Source organism: Dama dama, chromosome X, assembly GCF_033118175.1.
Source record: "Dama dama isolate Ldn47 chromosome X, ASM3311817v1, whole genome shotgun sequence".
NCBI classification, from domain to species: Eukaryota; Metazoa; Chordata; class Mammalia; order Artiodactyla; family Cervidae; genus Dama; species Dama dama.
The window spans coordinates 36274626-36299054 of NC_083714.1; the positions used below are offsets into that span (position 1 = coordinate 36274626).

The window sequence follows — 24429 nt, forward strand, 5'->3', positions numbered from 1 at the left end:
TCCTGTTCAGTGGTATCAGGTCTTTGTAATCTAATGAACCATCTCCACAATGAAAATAAACCTGCTACAAGAACTGGCCCTTAGACAGAACTAGACAGGCTCTGCAGAATGCCCTCAATTACTCTCTCCAGCCTCTGTTCTCCTTGACATATCACTTCTTTAACAATGTTAATACCTTCCGGTGACACCTCTCTGCTTTGATCTATTGCATCTTGTTTAAAGTTTAATTATCAGAGAACAACCTATTTTCAGAGTCTTCAGGGGACACCTGTCACCTCCATGGACCGCCAACCGAGACCAGGTCCTTTGATTCTGAGTCTGAAAGGCTTTCAACTACACCTTGCTGCCTCACCATCAAACAGGATGATGCTATATCCTTCACAGGGTTGTTACAGGAGAAAAATGAAACAAACACAAAAATGCTTTTAAAGGACCCTGCAAATACAAGCTATTATCATTTGAAAAAACACAAATGGATCAAATTGCTATTCTTCAACTTTACCAAATAAAGTCGTAAATGAGACCAGAGCACACTTGGTGGAAGAAAAATTCTCAGTCAGCTAAAAGCTTAGGGGAACTCCTGCTTAACTATGGCTTTTATTTAAGCTCCCCAAGGCTATTACTTATTTCCAAAACAATGCTGATGCAAGAGATTCAATGAAATGAGGTCAATGAGGGCAGATTCCTCCCCAGACGGGACTGGGAGAAGTCTAGGATAATCAGTGCACTATTAGTTATTAACTGATAAGTGAGGAGTCAATTGGCTGGATTACATAGAAGTGGAGATCAGCCATACACACACACACACACACACATATATATACCAGCTGATTTATGAGAGAGAAAATGGAGGAAGAGAGGGAGAGAGAATGAAAATGAATGATAAAGCCCCAAGAAAGAAGTATGTGCAGCAAAGAAGTCCTGGATATTAGCAAGCATCAGAGGCAAAGAAAGAATCTGTTCCTCTCCTACCAGCCATAAGAAGCATCTCTCCCTGGGAAGAGGGGCCGATCATTTCCTCAGGAGATTGATTACACTCACACCGACCATTCTAAAAGCTGACCTCCAATTATATTCATCACATTTCATTTCAAAATCTTCTTCTTTGATTGTCATATGTGTCATTCTCCAAGTTGGAGGTGGGGGACATAAAAGGCTATGTTATTACAGGAGATGAAACATCCTTATCTTTCAAAAGGACATGTTTTCTGCTAGAAATTTCTTTACTCCAAAAATGCTCACTTAAAAAAAAATTCCCTTTGGCAGCAGAAAAACCGGAAGTAAATAAAGGTTAAGCTGGTCACTTGCTACACCCTTATACTACACGCCTATTGGTGTGTTCAAAGGTATGTCCACAATTAGGCTGTCAGATATGACATCATATCTACATATAATAGATTTTAAAGAGATGAAAACCAAACCTTAAAGGTCAACTAGGAAAATCCTCCCTTCCAATCTTTGAACCGTTATGTAAAAAGAAATGAGAACAGGAGGCTATTTCTTCTAAAGAAAGATCCGAAGTCAAAACACACAGTATGGATAACCCCATGAAAGGAATGGGAGTTAAGTCGTAAAAAGCAGGGAGGGCCAAGGTTATGCCGGAAAGTGCGCATAGGGCAGGCTCTCAACAAAGGCAGTGTCTCCTCCATCCATCCTAAGTGACTAGACTGCCATGTGGATGAGGGTTCCACTTCATTAGTGCTTTGACCCTTTCTCTGAATCTGATGACCTTTGAGCATCACCCCCGCCATTTTGTGAATAATAGAGACTTTTCCTCCACAGAGTTCTCCTGACTTGGCGCCTTTTAAAGAAAGCAGAGACAGCCCCTCTCTTCCAACAAGCACTCTAGGAGAATACAAGGAGCAGCCATTCTGCTGGGGGGAGGGGATGGTTAGGAGGTTGGGGGAGAAACAGCAAATGACCTAGTGTTGTATCTACCCTGGAAGCCCTTCCTCTAAGACACACAGGCCACCTAGCACCCACCTTGCTACTCTCAGACACCACAGGATTACAATGAGATATTTGAGCAGGAAGACTGCCATTCATCCAAGTCACTGCACACTTTTCTATGCCAAGGATAGCTGCCAGACACAAACATTTGGAGATTTAGCCTCTCTCTTAACTCTAACTCATGTTTGTGTCTCTCCTCTCAAGCCAGGGTCCAGGTGGCCTCTCAATATATAGAAGCTCAGTAACGATATTTTTTCCCACTTATTTTATCTGGATGCAGTGCAGAGATAGATCATTGCTTTGGAGTCAGGGAACACATGTATTCTAGTGATATGTCCGCTGTGAAAAAAGCTGTGTCTTTAGACCAGTCTTCCCCTCTCTGGCCTCCATTCCCTAGCACCCTCACAATGGTGTCTTCTCCCACTTCATTCAGCTCTCCTTTCTTTCCTTTTTTTCCCTTTTTAAAAAATATATTGTAATGGTTTTTGCCATACATTGACATGAATCAGCCATGGATTTACATGTGTTCCCCATCCCGATCCCCCTCCCACCTCCCTCCCCATCCCATCCCTCTGGGTCTTCCAGTGCACCCAGAGCACTTGTCTCATGCATCCAACCTGGGCTGGTGATCTGTTTCACCCTTGATAGTATACTTGTTTCAATGCTATTCTCTCAGAACATCCCACCCTCGCCTTCTTCCACAGAGTCTAAAAGTCTGTTCTGTATATCTGTGTCTCTTTTTCTGTTTTGCATATAGGGTTATCGTTACCATCGTTTAAAATCCATATCCAGCTCTCCTTTCAAATACTACTTCATTGGAAAGGTTTTTCTGACCACCCTATCTAACATCTCATCACCACCCACCTCACTCTTTTACTTGAGTCTGCCTTACCTTTACATCATAATAGCACTTGGCACAAATTTTCAATTGCCTTATTTACACATTTCCTTGTTTGCTGTCTCCTTGCCCTCCATCTCCTCACCTGCCAATAGAATTTGAGTTCTATTAAGGCAGAGATTTTTCTTTATCACTGCATCCTTTCCACTGCTAGAGCCCTAGCTTCAGGGCACAGTGCCTATCACACAGATACAACAAAAGTATCTGTTGAATTAAAAATTAAAAGCATAGTAGATGCTCAATAAATGTGTATCGAGTGGGACAATTAAAGATGTGAAATGGATGAACGCAAGGTCCTTCCCAAAGTAGAAAGTCCACAGACCACGGCATCTGCATGTCCTGATAAGAATTTGGTACTCAAGCAGGCACTCCACATCTGCTCCCAAGAGCCAGAGAGACAGCTCAGGCATTGGTCTCCCCTGGGTTCCTAGAGCTCAGAGCAGGGCTATTCGGCACCTCTCCGAGCCGGACACCGGAGGGCAGTAGACCCACGCTTACTGCTTCCATCCAGCAGAGGGCCAGAGGGAGAGAGAATCCAAGTTCTGAAGAAATGGCAGGACTCGGGTGTTCAATTGGCATGTCAGGAACGGCGCCTAACTGCCCCCTGACGTGAGGAGCTGTAGACTGCAGGACAAAGGGTTCAGTAAAGACTTCATTCAAAATTTGTAACATGGAAATCAAACGTGAACAACAGACCCCAAAACCATCTGTTCTTGCCAAAGCCAGGACGGACTCCATGGCCAGCTGCCAGAAGTGTCCTGGGTTGCTCTCTACACACTAGGGGAGAGAGCCACGTTTCCTTGTAACAAAAGCCCATTATGTAAAGGGCTGCCAAATGCAATCTTCTTTTTGATGTGTTCTCTTTAATTAGAGTAATGTAATAAAATGATAATGATAATCTTTTGGTTTATGCTCATCCCGAGTTCCCCCTCACCCAGAAAAAAAGCCAACTCCTGGCATCAAAGTAAGCTGACATTACAAGCTGATTATTTGGCTCTCCAAGAAATTTATCATTGTGACTTGCTAAAAGTGCACTTTAATTAAAATACTGTACCCATTATAAACTGGGGCTTTTTTTTTTAAAGAGTATAATTAAATCCAAAAATTGAGCACCCGGCTACAATATTAAAGGTATGTATGAAAATATATATAAAGAAAACCTTATTACAGTTAATACATATAGGCATATGTACATAATTTCTATTAAGAAATTTAAGGCCTTAATGAAAATCCAAAACCGTTCAATATGTGAATTTCGATTGTGATGTTATATTCTATTGGTTTTGAATTCTTAGCACCTATAATGTACATATTTAATTTTAACCATTCCTTCCTGTGAAATAACAGGTTTGATGCTCTTAGTAAATATAGTCCAAGTCTTATGCCTAAACAGATTTTCTTCATATTTTTCCCCTAATTCACCAAACCCAGAATATCCAAATTCTACTCCCTGGGTACATCCTTTTATGGACTCCAGTGTTACACACAAGCCCTCAGGCCACAAACTGCAGTCTGCTCAAAATACTAACAACCTCTATATATTTGTGTGGCAAACCAATAATCTCTAGCTTCAGAACTACATCACTGCCTGGGACCTCTGAGAGGCTTCTGTATGGTGTTTCTTCTATAAACCTGCAGAGCCTCGCTGTTAGCTTTTGATGAATTAAAGTATTCATTTGGAACTAGATAAGCTTAGCAGGCTTGTCCCTACAAGTTCCTGTTAATAAAGTTGAGAGTGTTTCAACCCTCAGGAGGTAAAAAGAAAGAGCTGGTCCATCTTGGACTGTCGGAGGTGATCATTTTCAGACGGCCCCCTGATAGCTCAGCAAATGTATCCCCTTTAGCATCATTTAAACCAAGCTGATATAGGAGACTTCTCCTCCATCTACATATGACAAAGCAGAATGAAAGAAAAAAATAAACAGCTCTAAACTTACATAAATAGCTCCACAGAAAATTCAAACAAGCGAAGCCTTTTCAAAAGCACTCCTTTTTCCTATGCACAAGACATGTGCGGAAAGCTGGTTCCATTTAGCGTTTTTACCCCAGCTGCCCTAGATTCACGGCACCTGGACAGGGTGGGGACACCAGCAAGCACTGCTTGGTGTCTGCTCCATTTTTAAACTTCTTATCATTTCTACAGAGGCTTTAGTTTTTAATCAAAAGAACAGGAAGTAAGCTGAAAGCAATAAAACACAGAACAGAGCAGGGCCTGTGAATTCCAGGGAAAAAAACCTAAGTGCTTGAGAATGTCCCTAAGCACAAAGGAGGCCTCCTTTGTGTGAAAGTTGCTAAGAAGGAGCTGGAGGAGTAGACAGCTAAATATAGCTTACTGAAAATACACAAAGTCTACACCCGGGTCAGTAACCTTTTTAGCCTTGAAGGCACCTAGATTTGGGGGACCGGCGGCGTCTACCATTTGTGCTGCTTTATTTTCTGTACTCCTTCCTCCCAGTACTTCTCCAGCTTTCCCCATTTTTTTCCCCTCCTCCTGCTTCCACTCATTGTCTGTTCCTTCTCAACCTTGTGGAAAAAGGCCAAAACCAACTACCCTGAATTGAGGTTGGAAACCGGCCTCCACAATGGCCTCAGGTATCTCAGAGCCTGAGCTCAAAAGCATATCCGCTGTAAATGCCCTTCCATAGGACAGAAGGTTGGCTACTAAGCAGTAGAAGATGCTACTGGCTTCCTAGTCTAGTTTAAGGAATATGTAAAAATTTGGTGACTAGCAAGTAGCCAAACAAGTTCTAAGAGGCAGAAACAATGTCTTTGTACTTGATCCAGTCGCACATTTTTGCATACCTCCATCTGAGTGTATCACGATACACTGAAACTATTTATCTGTCTACTCCATTGGACTGTGAACCCTTAGAGGCTAGGGGCTTTGTCTCTCTCATCTTTGTGTCTTAGTATTTACCTCAGAGCCTGACACACAAGGAGGCATTTGATAACTATTTGTTAAACTGAATCAAGCTCTGTTTCAAGAGTCAACAAAACAGTGCCTTCAGCCTAAAATCTGCCAACTGAAAATAATCTAATGTGTGGATCATAGAATGTTTTTAAAAACTTAGTAGTTAAGACGCATATGATTATTCCAACCAGAAAACAACTGATACAATCAAAAGAAGCAAGAAACATTCAAAAAGTTGTTATATTCCTCAGGAAAAATGTCCTTCAGAAACACTATCCTTTATCTGCCTGTCAGGAACCATGTTCTCCCCTTGTGGTAATTCACATAAAGTGGTCATAGCCATGAAAAACTACAAAGGCACAGAGTCTGCTTATGCTTTGCTAGGATTAAATATTAAATAAATGGATAAGGGTCACACATGGTCCCAATTCCAAATTCATGTTGCAATGCCTGGTCAAGGTGGGGTGAGACAAGAGAAAATTTCCAGCTTCTATTCTGAACAACCTGGCTTTGGTCCGATAAGATAGACTGTCATGAAAACTATCCAGTGAAATGTAATTTTTCATTCAAATCTTCAAAAAGAAAAAAAACAGTAAAACAACTTTACTATCTTGTGTATGTATCTAAATACTTATGGACCTAAAAATCTGTTTTAAAAAGGTTATATTACATGTAATATAAATTATCTTGAAGCTTTTGAAAAACACATTATGTGCTAGAATACTATTCTACTTCCTTGTGCTGCTGTGATATGAAAAATGGTGAGTCAACCCTCTCATAAGGATCTCAAATAAACAATCATCATCTATATTGTACATGGAGTCAAGTACATTCCATGCAAAAGTCCTCAGGGACATAGACTAGAGCCATTTCTTAATAGTTTGATATTTCAATAATTTATACTTTTAAACTAAGAAGGCAATGAGAAACATTTTCAGAACGATCAAGAAACTTTCATTTCTGAATGCTAAAGTACAAAATCAACCCTAAGCTTATAGTTTTTTAAGTATGAGTTTAAAAATAGCACTTTCCCCCATATATGACAAATCCTTAAATGTGCCTGAAGACAAATGTACTGACAAGTTAGACATTTGCCATAGTAATACCAAGAAAGGGGTGCACTGGGAGAAAACAAATGGTTTTCAGTGAAAACATGGTAATTAGGAACTGGCTATACCTTATCTGGGATTCAAAACAGAAACTACTTAGAAGGAAGCTTACTTAAATTCTGGAACATTCTCTATTCCTATAGATCAGTTCAGTGCTTGTTTAGATGAGGTTTCTCTAATATCCACTGCTTCAATTACTTGGGTAGTCACCATTCAAATTAGGATTTCTGAGGACACATTTTTTTCAAATTACCAAAAGCTTAAGTGGTAGAATTTATAAACTGTCAGAGATAACTTTTTCTTTTCTGTTCAAGAAATCGTAATGCTGCCCACTTTGCCTTCACAGTTAACCTAACTAAATTTCATCACTGCTACTTTTGAGTGACCACAGACAAGCCCAGTCCTACCTTGTCTCAGGATAATCTCCGAAACCAGGGAAGCTCGTAGAAAGCACAGCATCAAGTCTCCCTGGGCTTCTAGTCCTGCTCTGACATTTTACTCCAGTTGCAGCAAGGGAGCCTTTAGTAACTCAATGAGATTTATATACCTCGGTCAGTTCCGGGAATCCTGCGCCTGTCCTTGACACTCTGTCTTGCCTGACTCAGTTCTTGTCTTGATTTCCTGGCTAGAACTCAAGTTCTTCTGGATTCCCTTGCTGCTGCTCCTTATGGTTCTGCCCTTAGAGCCAAGGATTAAAAATCCATGTTCTTAACTAGAGTCAGATGGGCTCAGCTGAAATCAGATATCCCAATTGGGCACAGGTTTATCTCCCCTCCTAGACTTTGCACTCAAGAACAAAGACCTTACTATATTCATCTTTATTCCATAGAACTGAACGCAAGGCACAGCGTATAGAAACCCTAGAGAGGACTGAATCAGCAGACCTCTACCATATTTATCATTTACTGCCACGTTTACTTCAACTGATGTTGTCCTCATAAAGCTAAACTTCTGGAATTTTCTCTGATCACCAGCCCCATGTTCCTGAGTTTCTTTAAAGGCTTAGGGACAAGTTTGTTAGTTTTTGTATCTAAAGTACATAAATGATTGTTAAATCTTAGTTCTATTCTTCTTAAGTCTTCTCTCAAACCTCTCAATGTTATTAAGGAAAAAATACCTACTTCCTGAAAAAAAAATTGTAAGAAATTTCCCAATATCTCATGTTTACAAATCTTTTCTCAATAGACTAAGTTTGTCAAAACATCAAGAAATCCCTTTTTATAATGCTTCTTTAGCACAGGTGAAGAAAGGTCAACTTCAAATTCAGCTGGAGCTCAGTAACACATTAAGATGGTACACTTCATTTTATATTTATCTGGCAAAAATAACAGCAAACCAGCTTTCCTTCACTGAAAGATCAGATTGTTAATAATTAAAAGAGGTGCTGGTCAGATAGATGGTACAATGATGGTGTTCATGAGAAAGGAGATCCTGGTCTATATGTCTTCAGATCTGCTGGCCCATGTTGAAAGGGCCCCTCAGCATGACACTACCTCCCCCTTTTGGATGCTTTGGTTCTCAAAACTTCTACCTTAATTGATGCTGGCAAGGGAAGAAGAAGTAGGGCTCAGTCCTCATACAGCCAGTACCAAGGTTCTTAGATATTGAGGACAGGCATTTGAACCCCATGGAGACAGGATGAACATGCTTATTTTCAGGAACTTCTCTGATCCATCTAGCTTGTTTATTTACCTTTCCTGAATAGAACACAGACACTATCACACTGCCTGTGCTTTGTATGTGGAACAATTTGCAATAATGAGTTTTGTAAACAGCTAAGTTCAACTGTTGCTGTTGTTCCTAGTTTTGTCATAACTATAATAAACATATTTATATTATACACACACATATAAATATATATATGCACACACTTTTTTTGACTGAATGGCATGTGGGATCTTAGGGTTAGTGTTAGGTATGTTAGTGTTAGGCATCTGGGAGCTTAGTTCCCAGATCAGGGATCAAACCTAAACCCCTTAGAATGGAAGTGCAGAATGCTAATCACTGGATCACCAGGGAAGTCCCAATAAACACTTCATATTTTTTAAAAAGGCCAAAAACAAACAAAAAAAGGACCTTAAAATGCATTCCTTTGAACATTACCCTTTGCTACCTTCTTTTAGAAAGAAAATTGTCCTTGGAAGTGAGAGCCATTAGGTCCTCTAAACTTAGGTAGAAATTAGTATAATCTGGTGCTTCCTTCACTGGGACAGAGCTGGGGTGGCATATAGAAGACGAAAGTGTGCAAAAAAGGGTAGTGGATGTTTTTATTTCATCTCAGGCCAACACTTGTTAAAGCAGGACATCGTACAAGCAGATCAGTCCTCATAATTTGTGGGTTCCAGCGCAAACAAGGCTTCCCTGGTAGCTCAAGAGTTGGACACGACTTAGCGACTAAACCACAACAGTGCAAACAAAAACTCAGGGCATCCCTTTGTTTAAAAAATTAAGAATTGCAAGTGGACAACATTTAACTAAGAGCTATGCCCTCCTAAGCACAGGGCTCTGTATGATTGTGCATGAGAGAGAGCTAAGTCACTTCAGTCGGTTCCAATTCTTTTTGACCCCATGAACTATAGGCCGCCAGGCTTCTCTGTCCATGGGATTCTCCAGGAAAGAATACTGGAGTGGGTTGCCATTTCCTACTCCAGAGAATCTTCCCGACCCAGGGATCAAGCCCGCATCTCCTGTGGCTCCTGCATTGCAGGTGGATTCTCCACTGCTGAGCCACCAGGGAACCCCCCTGTATGACTGTACAGGTTGCATATTCCTGGAGACTAAAAGGTCAAAAGTCTGAGACTAAGGGAAAAGAGGCAGAATTTTCCACTAGCACTTTATCTAGCCCTCTGTCTAAAGGATGAAGTAAAAGGGAAAGTCATTCAGTCATGTCCAACTCTTTGCGACCCCATGGACTGTAGTCCATGGAATTCTCCAGGCCAGAATACTGGAGTGGGTAGCCATTCCCTTCCCCAGGGGATCTTCCCAGGGATCCCACCCAGGGATCAAACCCAGGTCTCCCACATTGCAGGCAGATTCTCTACCATCTGAGCCAGCAGGGAAGCCTCAAAGGATAAAGGATAGGCTTCACTTTTTTCCAGAGTGACCTGATGGGTCAGCGTGTCAACCCAAAGGAACATGAATAACTTTACAGAGAGGTATCTGCTCTCTTACCAGTTTGCTGGGAGCCACCTAGAATTGGCAGCACCCTGAACAGAGCTGGCCAACTGACCTTGCATTTTCTTTGACCCGAGATACCTCTAATCCCTTCTTTTTTGGCCTCCCAAAGATTGACTGCCTTGGGGAAATTGAGTTTGTACAAAAAAAACTAACAGACAAAATAAGAAAAAAAAAAAAAAGAGTCAAATTCAATAAATTGGAATAGGTAAAAATAATTATGTCGCCCTATGATTAGATGGCTGTTTTCGCTTCAAATGACCACCTCTACCATCTGAGATGGCTTTCCTGGTGACTCAGCTGGTAAAGAATTTGCCTGCAATGTGGGAGACCTGGATTCAATCCCCAGGTTGGGACAATCCCCGGGTTGGGATGATCCCCTGGTGAAAGGAATGGCTATCCACTCCAGTATTCTACCCTTGAGAATTCCATGGACTGTATAGTCCATGGGATCGCAAACAGTCAGAGACAACTGAGTGACTTACACTTCACTTCACTTCACCATCTGAGAATTCCCCAGAACCAAAGAACTTAATGTTCCACAGAAATGTTCATCTTCTCAACACAGAGAACATTTTATAAATATATAGACCAGCCCAGATATTACAGATTATAAATCAGGGTGTTTAGATTTCTGGGGACTTGAGCAAACAATTCCAGGTTCCACACTCAATCGGAGTTCATCCACTGTATTATAAAACTCAAGCATGCAGAACTCTGAGATACTGGTTATTATGGTGTCCGTCAACCTAGCCTTTGGGGGTTCATTTTGTTCTGAAATCTGTTTAGGTGCTCACTTATTTAAACAAGAAAACAAAAGAAAAAAGCACATGTGAATGGTTTTCCAAATAATAGAGTAGGATGTATATTTAAAAAGCAAAAGCAAGAAAAATGTCCTAGTGCATTATGGAAAGATTGTAGAAAGAACAATTGGAGCTGTGTACAGTAGGAAGTTCCAGGGTGGTATCATCTGCATATCTGAGGTTATTGATGTTTCTCCCAGCAATCTTGATCCCAGCATGTGCTTCATCCAGCCCGGCATTTCACATGATGCGCTCTGTCTAGAAGTTAAATAAGCAGAGTTACAGTATACAGCCTTGACATACTCCTTTCCCAATTTTGAGCCAGTCCATTATTCCATGTCCAGTTCCAACTGTTGCTTCTTGACCTGCATATAGATTGCTCAGGAGGCAGGTAAGATGGTCTGGTATTCCCATCTCTTGAAGACGTTTCCACAGTTTATTGTGATCCACACAGTTAAAGGCTTTAGTGTAGTCAGTGAAGCAGAAGTAGATGTTTTTTCTGGAATTTTCTTGCTTTATCTGTGATCCAACGGATCTTGGCAATTTGATCTCTGGTTCCTCTGCCTTTTCTAAATCCAGCTTGTACATCTGGAAGTTCTTAGTTCACGTACTGCTGAAGGCTAGCTTGGAGAATTTTGAGCATTACTTTGCAAGCATGTGAAATGAGTGCAATTGTGCGGCAGTTGGAACATTCTTTGACATTGCCTTTCTTTGGGATTGGAATGAAAACTGACCATTTCCAGTCCTGTGACCACTGTTAAGTTATCCAAATTTGCTGGTATATTGAGTACAGAACTTTCACAGCATCATCTTTTAGGATTTGAAATAGCTCAGCTGGAATTCCATCACCTCCACTAGCTTTGTTCATAGTGATGCTTCCTAAGGCCCACTTGACTTCTCACTCCAGAATGTCTGGCTCTAGGTGAGTGATCACACCATGGTGGTTATCTTGGGTCATTAAGATCTTTTTTGTATAGGTCTTCTGTGTATTCTTGCCACCTCTTCTTAATATCTTCTGCTTCTGTTAGGTTCATACTATTTCTGTCCTTATTGTGTACATCTTTGCATGAAATGTTCTAATCTCTAATTTTCTTGAAGAGATCTCTAGTCTTTCCCATTCTATTGTTTTCCTCTATTTCTTTGCATTGATCACTTAGGAAGGCTTGGAATTTAACTAAATTAAAAAGCATCATTAAAGACCACCGATGTCTGAGAGAACTCCCAAACAGAACTGAACTCTACTTCTCTCCCTAGGGGAAGGCTTAAATGGCCAATTAATGGGAGAAGTAAGCCTTTTGTTTAAGCACATCTACGTGTTGATTTCAAATCATCTAAGCTGCAATGATGCCATTATTGCTTTCATCTGAAGTCTACTCATGTATGACATCTTCCCTTACAAGCAACTAATTGAATAAACAAGAATCTCCCCAGCAAATGAACTAGGAGATCTGAGCACTAGTAATCAAGGTTAGTAGGAACAGCAGAACTGATTAATGACTTCTGAAACTTTCTTGTAAGGAATATCTCACAAGAAAAAAAAATGTGGCAACAGAGTTCACCAAGGGGGTTCCTTTTAATTCAAAGAGAAATGTGACCACCAAGAACTTTTCATCTGAAGCAGCCGTAGAAATTAGATAGATAGGTGGTCCCAGTCTTTAACTAGCCCATGCAGAGACGGTCTTTGAAATACATTTTCTACTTTTTGTCAGGTTCAATTGAAAGTATTCTAAGCAATGGCATTGTAGCTTTCTTCCTTTCTACTTTGGAAAATGGAGGTTCATAAGTCTAATTTTTCATAAAAATATGCTTGCTAACGTGTGCTTATGCATGCATCTTTCTGCTTAAGAATCCAGTAAATCCACATAAAGGCTAGTACAATTTTAAAAAATCATGCAGGAAAAAGCACTTCTTTTTCTCTAAGGAAAGAAATAGCTAGTGTGTGTTTAAAAAACTGACAGCAAAACTGGCATGACCTTAACAAATACTAATCTTGGGTAGCTTCAACTAAATCTCAGTTATCTCTTCAAGTCTGCATTTCAAGGGATTTTAATTAAAAGGTCAAGAACACTAAAATACAACCCAACATGTATTAGCACATCTTGCTTAAACAAAGAACACTTACAGATACATTTTGTCAAGGCTGTAAAGACTCTTTATACCTCAGGCACTCAGATGAACTTCACTAATAGGTCTCTTAAGCTTTGGTTTTTTATGTTTTGTCTCCAGGAAGTCTGCATTCTAAGTTTAATTGCACGTGAATGAATTAACCATCTAGAGGGGAGTGAGTGTGTGTGTGTGTGTTCAAAGATAGTGAGAGAATACAATGAAGAAACATAAAATGGGCTTAGAGGGGAAAAAAGCCCTTGCTGACATCTCCATTTCTGATGACCATTGCTAACACACTTAATTATAAACTCTAACACTCTTAATCATAAATATCAAGCCTTATAACCCCTTCCCAATGTGAGACTCAATACAAACAGAACAATAAGATGAATAATTAAACTTTCTGAAGGTCTGGATAGAAGCAGCATTTCATAGAACCATGTATTCTATACCTGAAGTACAGTATATAAAATAAGCACATTGCTAAGCACAAAAGGTCTCCATCATCTAGGGAGAAGTCCAGGAACTCTACTTTTTATATACATTCACACGCACACCCTCATCAACTCATGAAAATAGATGATGAGAACCTACTGTATAGCTCAATGCTCTGTGGTGACCTGAACGGGAAGGAAATCCAAAAGAGATGGGTTATATGGATATGTATGGCTGATTCATTTTGTTGTGCAGTAGAAACTGACAGAACATTGTTAAGCAACTACACTCCAATAAAAATTAATTTGAAAAGATAAAAAGTTAATGGTATTTAAGAAGCAGGTGTTATATTCCAAACAACATAGTAAATTAAAAGCCAAATCTGTGACTCAGTCTAGCCTGTAAACAGTCTTACATGAACTGTGTGGTTACTAAGAATGTGCTTAATAATTTTCCTCCTATGGGTAAATTAATAATTGTGATGATCCCCTGCCTGCATATCTGCAAAGCTGTTTCAAAGCCCATGCGTCCATATTTTCTTCTCCGTCACTCCTTGTCTTCTTCAATCTACAGGAAGGTTGAATGGCAAGGGCTCTGGACTGAGATAAATCTAGAACCTTGGTTTCCAGTCTGGAAAATGGTGGTATTAAACTTCCCTACCCTCTCTAACTCACAGGCCTATTGTGAGAAGCAGATAACACACATAAAACTGTTCTAAAAAAATCCCTCCAAATATGCAACAATAACACTTTATCAATAAAAACAATCTACATATTACAAGCCAGTGATTGATCAAGCATGCAAAAATTTTTCCAAGTTTCTTATCTAATGAAAGATCCTGCCAGAGACTAGGGACCAGTCCAGCTCCACTGGGAAACATCTGTCTAGATGAGCAGAAGGAGAGAATGAGCAGAAGACTTGGAGATGTGTGAACGATGCAAGGTCACAAGAGAAGAAATTCACAAAGTAAAACATGACTCCAGCAGGATGCAGCCGAGACAAAATACTGGACTAAGTTGATAACCAAAGTAGATATAACTTATTTTAACCCCATAACCAAGAATTTAGACCAACTGAAATTTCCAGGTTCTCTACCATGGTCCAAAAGATCCCATTCTGGGCTTCTAGGTCACCTGAGAAGACAACTCCCCTTCTGACCCTTTGGGGCCTAAAATAGAGACTGCTCCCTCCATCCTTCAATTTGACTGGTCTGGCCTTAAATGTGCCCAAAACGAATAGCATCCTCCTCTCCCCAGGCACAGTCAAATGGGGAAAATTCTTGATGGTTCCATCTGTTTCAAATGAGAAACAGATCTGATTCAAGAAGCCTGGAGTGTCCAGGGCTTACAGTTAGATCTGGAGACAATGCTTGGAGGGGAAAAATCCAATATTCAACCTCGAAGATGGCCTGGCATCTATACTTGAGTCAGGTTAATCTGAACCACAACTATCATTTATCCTATATTACTGACCAAATACAAATTTTTCCCAAAGTCTGCACATGTCTTTCATATCTATAGACCTCTGTTTATTTTTTTAAAAAATAAAACAATGTTTTTAGTGTGGAAGCCACTAAAGCTAAGAATGTTCTATTTATTTAACATAATAAAATCAACCCAGTATCCTATTTTTTCCTAAATTATTACTCTTTAGGCAACTTTGGAAAACGTGCATAACTTACCCATTCAGTATCTAAGTCCACAAAAATGATTTCCTTTCCTTTAAAGAGATAAACAAGTTAAACTCAGGATTGCAGTGGAGACGACTCCATTGTCTCTGGGATCTTCCTACATAGTTCCTTTAAATATATCTCGAAAACTTGCTTTGCTTTGGAAACTACCCTCTTTTGAAAGGACAAGAGAAGAATCGTTCACATTTTATGATCCCTGTTGGAGGCAACAAAGCAGCAGCCAAGTCCTGAGGTGATGGACAAGGCAATGATCTAACCTGGCTGCAAATCAGAATGGCCTGGGGAGCTTGTTAAACAAAAGGGAAAACAAAAACAAAAACCACAGCAACACCAAACACAGGTCCCATATAAATACCTCCAAGTGCAAGGCCAAAGAATCTGTACTTTTAACTAGTTCCAAAACATCTGTACCAACCCATCACATCCTCAGGTATCAACTCGGCTCTCTTCTGAGGATGCTCCTATCTCTCTTCAGCCCTGACCTTTCTCTTGAGCTCCAGATAAGCCCTCTGCGTATCTGAGGGGCACCTCCAATGCACTAAGGCCAAAATACCGAATCTATCTCTTTTCCTCTCCAACTTGTTCCTTCTTTAAGTCTCATTTCAGGTTGTTTTTAACATGAAAAACAGACAAGTGCCAAGATCAGTTGCACTTCTATGAACTAGAATTCTAGCTGGCTCGCAACCTTATACCTTGCTGTTGCTGTGTAGTCGCTAAGTCATGTCCAACTCTCTGTGACCCTCTGGACTGTAGCTCACCAGGCAGCTCTGTCCATGGGATTTCCCAGGCAAGAATACTGGAGTGGGTTGTCATTTCCTTCTCCAGGGGATCTTCCCAACCCAGGGATCGAACCCACCTCTCCTGCATTGGCAGGTGGATTTTTTACCACTGAGTCACCTGGCAAGCCCAACCTTATACCTTAATATTCCTTTAAAATTATTTTTTTAAACTGATAATTAAAAAACTTGTAAAAAATAAAAATAAATAATAAAAAACTTGTTACAAACTTTTACCATCCTTTATTTGCCAGCTTTCTTGGGGCCACATATATTTTTTAAAGGAATGGACTCTAGGAAACATTCTGTTTTATTTACAAAAATCAACTAAGCTTATTATATTATTTGTATGCAGACATGGAATATCACCATTATTGGGACACCAAATTGGGTCCTTTTAAAACAGATCTTGATTGAAGTACAGTTAAGTATCAGAAGAGGCAAGTTCCATCATCGGCTTTTCAGAGATATTGTTTATCCACCAGATTACACAAAAGCAAGCACACGGGGGTGAAAATTGGCCCTGGAGTTGTGTTGAGTACATGAGAATAGAACTTAAGCTGTAGCCTTTGTTAGAATTATCTGATCCATCATTTGGTCTTGACAACCAAAGGGAAATACAAAGAGGACAAATATTAGGCACAGAAAGCTGTGGTAGTGTCACAAACTGGGTCATCTTGATCCTCCCCTCACCTCTTCAACTATCCCTCACCCCCATCGAATACTAGGGAGAAAATAAAAGTGGGTGCCTTGTCTGGAACTCCCTTTCTGATAATGCCTCAGGGAAGAATTGAACTGGTGAAAGGGAAGAGATGCAGCCTAGGATTTGGAGATAGTGACATATAAGGTCAGGTTCTAGGCCAAAGTTAGAGCTGGATGTAAGATGGCTTATCTTTGAATGTGATCAGCAGTGAACTCTATCGCTCCTCTGTCTCACCATTCACAATTCCACATACTCAATTACAACATAAGAGTGATGGTGCATTGGAAAAAGCCCAAGCTTTGGAGTCAGCCAAACCGAGGTTGGGATCCCAGCTTTGCTAACTGATTGTGTATGACTTTGAGCAAATTCCTTAACCTCTTGGAGAGTCAGTGTCTTCCTTTATAAAAAGAGAATACTAACAGTGTTAATAATAACTTCTATGTTTGTTGAGAGGAGTTAATGAGAAATCACATATAAAGTACATGGCACATAGCAGGCCCTGTGCAAATGCTAGCTTTATCCCTATTATCATCATTATTAGATACCTTGAGGAATTACTCTACATTTCCATTTGAAAATTATATTATCTGAAAGTATTAGGTTTGTTATCGTTTAGTCCCTAAGTTGTCTCTGACGCTTTTGTGACCCCATGGACTTTAGCCCTCCAGGCTCCTTTGCCCATGGGATTCCCAGGCAAGAATACTGGAACGAGTTGCCATTTCCTTCTCCAGCAGACCTTCCCGACTCAGGAATTGACCTCGTGTCTCCTGCATCTCTTGCATTGGCGGGTAGGTTTTTTACCACTGAGTCACCAGGGGTTGAATCATACTAAACTGCTATTTTTTCAGTTTAAAAAAGTCAAGTATCAGCAATTTTATGTCTTGCAGCCTAAAATTTTAAGAAGTATATCCTGGGAAAGGTGTACACTGTGTTTCATCCCTGGTTATATGTAGCAAATGCACAACCTCTAAGGAGTGAATGACTATGTAGTTGAAGGGTGAATATCTGATAGTTAGTGTGGAACAGAGAGAAAGTAACTCTGTCAATAATACTAGCCAAGTACTGAAGGCCAAACCACTGCACTGCCATTGGCAGGACTTGGCTACACTACTATGAAGCAATCATGAAAGGACCCTGAGAATAGGGAGGAGACCATGTCTACATAAAACAAATTAAACATAAGCCCAGCCCCAAAGAGTTGTTCCCTGCAAGAAAGGCAGAGAGCTTAATGAAAAACATGCCCTCAAGACAAGGAGAAATTTAACACACTCTGCCTTTCCTTCTTAGTCTCAAATGACAGTTTAATTTTTCAAAGTAATCCATATGTGTTGGGGAAAGAAAATGGGGGAAGGGTCGTCCAATCCCAAAATACAAATCAAAGCTTAGAATGCTTTGTAAATAAAAAATTACAGACTTTTGGATATAAAAAATTGAATATAAGAACAGGCAGCTCAGTGGGGAAATATACCTGGTCCTTATATGTTATAACATTAGGAAGTAGAAAAAAACCAGAATCTTTTATGTTTGGAGGCAGTATAATAATAATGAAAAGAGACTGAGGCTTTGGAGGCAGAGAAATCTGTATTCAAATTCTGGTTCTACCACTTATGAGCTATAAGATGACAGAAAAGACTCCATGTAAATCCATGGCTGATTCATATCAATGTATGACAAAACCCACTGGAAAAAAAAAATAATAATAATAAAAATAAATTAAAAAAAAAAAGACTCCATTAACAGGATTGCGGTGAGAATTAAATGACATAATATATGTAAAGTACCTGTCACACAATAACTATTACAAAACCATGAAACAACCAAATACCTGTTCTAAGTTTGCAAATCTATAATACCAGCACCTACAGTTTTGACTATATTCCTACATACCCTCCCACACACAAAGATGCATAACACACAGAAAGAACTTCATATAAAATAAAAAGATAGTACTTTTTATGGCTTCAGTATTTCCAAATACAAATAAAGAAGATGCATTTAAATGAAATTATGCTCTGAATGCATTAGAAAAGTTAGTTTTTCACTGTATCTTTCAGGTTATTCTCATCTTCCTACTTAAATCCTTGTTCCCTGAATTTAAGTAAGGTCAATGATGTGGAGGAAAAGATGAGATGGAGAAAAAACTGCAAGCTACATATAAGAGTAAGGTTAGAAAGTGAACCAATATGAGGGCCAAGAGGAGAAACATCAGTTCTATAAAGTATGTGAGAGGAGGATGAGACATTAGGTGGTAGAAGGACCAAGAAATGCACAAATGACTCGAGAAAATAACTGACAAAGCCCCAGCAACACGTAGATGATTTCATACACCTCCACCATCAAACTCTCTAGGAAATTTGCTTACAAAGAAGTTAGTTGTATTGGGGCTCTTTTTCATTCATTTCTTAAAACTTTGGAACTTGTGAAGCCAAATGGCTAGCTTGCCTGAATATGAGAGGTTTGTCTGGATGAGAGAGGAAGTTCCAAAGTAATCAATTTACTAGTTTGAAAGTGCCAACCAGGAGGGAAAAACTGAGGGTAGTGAGAAGGAGCTAGAGATACCCCCATATTCCATCCCAGGCCAGCCCAGGGATGATGGGCTACAGCCTCCAAGTTGCCCAGCCAGAGCCATTAAATGAATGAAAGGAAGAACAACTGGCTTGGAGGCTCAGTGGTGGCATCCAACAATGCTATTCAGTCAACAAATGATGACTGAGCTATACATAAAAGGGGAGTGAGATGTTGATGTCAATGCTGAGGGTCTTCTATCAGTCATGCGGATTTCCATTACAATCTGACAATATTTTTATTCTATATCTTTTTTGTTCGTGTATCCCTAAACTCATCTGAACATTTTCTCTGTCAACTGTATCACTGGTGATGAAGTTTCTGACAACAAAGTATATCTTTGGAGCACATCCTCTTCATTAATGAGGTTATCACTACACTGCCTGTCTATCACCAGGGAAAGTGAATCTAGTGTTTCAATCACAGGGATGAAAGAATACACACAGGATAAAAGCCAGAGGAGACAATGAGTATTACATTTATAACCTTAATCTCAGTTTCTGGCCCATTTCTTTCAGTTACATTTTGTGCAGTTTCAAATATGTCAGCCAACAGCAAAGATTTTTAGTCATTTTTAACTCTCAACCAGATGCAAAAGTTCAAGTTCATTATTTCAGGAAAAACTGCACTCCACTGCCTAATGTTGGCTAGTCTGAAAAATATGCCTAGAAATCCATTAAGGATTCACTTGGTTCCGTTCTCAAAAGAAAAGTATTTTTGGATTTAAACTATCCAAATGCTTCTACAATATCTAATTGGCTTAGATTTTGTGAATGTATCATACTAACTAAACCACAAGAAAGTGAGAGAAAAATCACAACGAATTTGTACTGAAGGTTCAATAAGAATCAGTGCACTTAATTAACTGTGAAGCACTGATTTGGAGGGAAGAGGGGCTGGTGAGTCTCATGTCTGAGAAATTTCACATCTAAAAAGCTATCTGTTAGGGGAAAGAAAATATGAGAATGAAATGGCTCTATGCTGTCTGTTCTTTCATCTTGCCAAAGAGGTGAGGCAGGGGGAGTAACTGAAAGAAGCCTGGGCTGAGAGCCAGAAGACCTGGATTAGAACCAGGCATTGTGGGTCCACAGTCTCACTTTCCTCTGTTAAAAAATGTACACTAGATGCTTTCTAAAGCCTCTTACACCTTAACATCCTAGTCTTCCCTGTGAATAAGGTGACCGTATATCCTGATTAACCTGCTACTTCTTGATGAGGGTGAAAGAGGAGAGTGAAAAACTTGCTTAAAACTCAATATACAAAAAACTAAGATCATGGCATCTGGTCCCATCACTTCATGGCAAATTGATGGGGAAAAAGTGGAAGCAGCGACAGATTTAATTTTCTTGGGATCTATAATCACCGAGGACAGTGACTGAAGCCATGAAATTCAGACGCTTGCTCCTTGGAAGGAAAGCTATGACCAATCTAGACAGCATATTAAAAGGCAGAGACATCATTTTGTTGACTAAGGTCTGTATAGTTAAAGCTATGGTTTTTCCATTAGTCATATACAGATATGAGAGTTGGACCATAAAGAAGGCCGAGCACCAAAGAATTAATACTTCCAAACTGTGGTCCTGGAAAAGACTCTTGAGAGTCCCATGGACAGCAAGGAGACGAAACCTTAAATCTTAAAGGAAATCTTAAAGGAAATCAACCCCGAATATTCATTGGAAGGACTGATGCTGAAGCTGAAGCTCCAATACTTTGGCCACCTGATGCAAAGAACTGACCCACTGGAAAATACCCTGATGCTGGGAAAGATTGAAGGCAAAAGGAGAGAGGAGCAGAAGAGGATGAGTTGGTTAGACAGCATCACCAACTCAATGGACATGGAGATAAGCGAAGGACAGGGAAGTGCTGCTGCAGTCCATGGGGTTGAAAAGAGTCAGACACAACTTAGTGATGGAACAACAACAAACCTGCTAAAGTCTCCATTTACACCTTGTAGATCAACCAACCTGTTCATTGGTTTTAGCTCTTCTTCCACTCTCAATAGTGTCCCTTTTTGACAATAATTTACATTGTCATTCTACCTCTGAGTCATTTTTAAATGTAAGTTTTGTACTTTGGTACACAGTTCTAGATAATTACACATCTCTAGCTAACATGCTTAAAATTACAGAGCTTCATTCCTAAAGAAAGGAAGGAGGAAAAAGAGGAAGGAAGGGAGGGAGGGAGGATAAAACCAGTGACATAAAAAGAAATAAGTGTGAGTAAAGTGAATGTAAAGTTGAGTTTCCTCTATTTGGCTAAAGAGACGTAAGGACTCTAACTGAAATTACTGACGGTTTTTGTTTGTTTTTTTGTTTCAGAATAATTACACAGGAAATTCTCCTATATAATTCGGCTCCCATGGGACCATTTTAAATCTCTATTGCGTATCTAGAAAGGGTTATTTATATTCTGCTTAATGGGCATTGATGTTGCTACTTAAGTGTGACTCACTCCCTTTTATCATCAAACACCATTTATATATAGTATTGGTCAAGGCATATAAGTTAAATTGAGGGAAAAGGGCCTAATTCTAAAAACTAGCCATTCTGAAGTCACAAAACTCAACATAGCTGCTCACATAGGCTGAAATCTGCCCTCGGGTAGCCACCAACAATTCTTATCTGAATAATCAGAGTTTAGGGTGCTAGTTTAAATGTGTCTTGAGAATTTCAGGCTTAAATAACTTCTTTAAATATTGAGGCTACTTAAAAGAAATTCCTCAAAAGCACCTAAATCTAATTTAAAATGTATGTCTCACATAAAAGTTTTACTTTGAAAACCAAATAAGGAAAAGAGGTTTTGTTGGAAACAGTGATAATAATTCCCAAGTCTTCCTTTCCTGGGATTACAAAAGTTTACAACAAACTATTGTAAAAACCTAAAACCATATCTAAACTAATGAAATAGAACAAAATTTCAACAAATATTCATGCTATTTGGGTTAAATCTTATTGAAATTTCATTGGAATCTAAATATTTTGCTTCTTTTTTCAACCTAGAAGCAGATATGTATGAATATCTAACAGACTTCATCATATAAAAAATATTTAGATACTTCCAGTGAAGAAGTACCTGGCAGATAGGTCTAATCTCAAAAACTATTTATCATTCAAGCCAGAAGGACCTACTTTTTAATTACAAAGCCATTTGAGAAAGAAATGTTAATATTTAAACTCAAATGATTTTGGATTTTGATATACTTGGCTCAGGCTATGTATATAGATGTGCAGGTGTGTGTAGAAAGCAGTGGCCACAATTTCCATAAACCCTATGGGAAATTGGGCATGAAGGGTGGACATGGGTGGCAAGGAGATATAAAGAGATCTCAGTCCAGATCTTTCTAGCTTGACTTTGAATTGATCTTGCTGCCTGGGAGGTGACTCACGTTTTAGACTGTTGCTCACTTGGCATATGACTGCCTGGTAATAGAATCTCCATCTTCCCCCACCACATCTCTTGCCAGACAAACGTTTGAACCTACTGCCCCTGAATATTTGAGCTTCCGTTTTTTAAAAACAATCCCTTCTTGGGAAACCAAAGAGAAAGTAGCATAGGGTGGCTACTGTCAGCAATAAACACAAGGGGTCCCGACTCCCTGTGAGCTATTCTCAGGGGTTCAGCGACCTCATAATCTTTGACTCTAGGAATTATACACCAGACAATCCAGGAAACAATCCTACCCAGCACTCAGACTCTCTGGCCCTCTGGGTAGATGTTGATGTATCTCTCTATGCAAGCAAAGTAATGCTCAAAATTTTCCAAGCTAGGCTTCAACAGTACGTGAACCAAGAACTTCCAGATGTTCAAGCTGAACTAAGAAAAGGCAGAGGAACCAGAGATTAAATTGCCAACATCCACTGGATCATAGAAAAAGCAAGAGAATTCAAACAAAAAAATCTACTTCTGCTTCACTAACTACGCTAAAGCCTTTAACTGTGTGGATCACAACAAACTGGAAAATTCTTCAAGAGATGGGAATACCAGACCACCTTACTTGCCTCCTGAGAAACCTGTATGCAGGTCAAGAAGCAACAGTTAGAACCAGACTTGGAAGAACAGACTGGTTCCAAATTGGGAAAGGAGTACATCAAGGCTGTATATTGTCACCCTGCTTACCTAACATCTATGCAGAGTACATCATGCGAAATGCCAGGCTGGATGAAGCACAAGCTGGAATCAAGATTGCCGGGAGAAATATCAATAACCTCAAATACACAGATGACACCACTCTTATGGCAGAGAGCAGAGAGGCACTGAAGAGTCTCTTGATGAAAGTGAAAGAGGAGAGTAAAAAAGATGGCTTAAAACTCAACATTCAAAAAATGAAGATCATGACATCTGGTTCCATCACTTCGTGGCAAATAGATGGGGAAACAATGGAAACAGTGACAGACTATTTTCTTGTGCTCCAAAATCACTGCAGACAGTGACTGCAGCCATGAAATTAAAAGATGCTTGCTCCTCGGAAGAAAAGCTATGATCAACCTAGACAGCATATAAAAAAGCAGAGACATTACTTTGCTGACAAAGGTCCATCTAGTCAAAGCTATGCTTTTTTCAATAGTCATGTATGGATGTGAGAGTTGGACCGTAAAGAAAACCGAGCACCAAAGAATTGATGCGTTTGAACTGTGGTGTTGGAGAAGACTCTTGAGAGTCCCTTGGACTGCAAGGAGATCAAGCCAGTCAGTCCTCAAGGAAATCAGTCCTGAATATTCATTGGAAGGACTGATGCTGAAGCTGAAGCTCCAATACTTTGACCACCTGATGCAAAGAACTGACTCATTAGAAAAGACCCTGATGCTGGGAAAGATTGAAGGCAGGAGGAGAAGGGGATGACAGAGGATGAGATGGTTGGATGGCATCACTGACTCAATGGACTTGAGTTTGAGCAAGCTCTGAGAGTTGGCGATGGACAGGGAAGCCTGGCATGCTGCAGTCCACGGGGTTGCAAAGACTCAGACACAACTGAGTGACTGAACTGAACTGAAGTTCCAATACCATTATCAAAGCCACTTGCTTAAGACATCTCCAGCTATGAGCTAAGCTATTACCTGCCCCACTTGGAAGTTCAGTGAAGTGAAAGAAGAGTCCCCTGTGACGGGTTCAATATGGAACATTTTACCTGAGAGACTCTCTTTCAGAGAATTCACCTGTCAACTTAAATGGCAGGGACAGGAACTCCTTAAGAGAGTTTTTGACTTTCTGAAACTTGCCCCACAGGCCAAATCTATTTAAGTTTAAGGTTTTCCCATTCTCGGCACAGCACCTATTCACTCTGGCCCCTAATACCAGCCCTAGGAGAAGAA

The 24429-nt window shown here is 39.8% G+C and overlaps 1 protein-coding gene across 2 annotated transcripts in view; it reads right to left on the reverse strand.

Moving 5' to 3' along the window:
* The window catches only part of GPC3 (glypican 3), a 436510-nt gene that overhangs the window by 252912 nt on the left and 159169 nt on the right, over positions 1-24429 (reverse strand). Inside the window, exon 1 of one of the 2 annotated variants that reach the window (XM_061136404.1) lies at positions 7276-7407. The exons of the other annotated variant lie outside the window; for it this stretch is intronic. Within the exon in view, the coding sequence (XP_060992387.1) occupies positions 7276-7327 (52 nt within the window). The 5' untranslated portion in view covers positions 7328-7407. Of the gene's footprint in view, positions 1-7275; positions 7408-24429 lie in introns of those variants that run through there. 2 annotated transcript variants of the gene reach the window in all.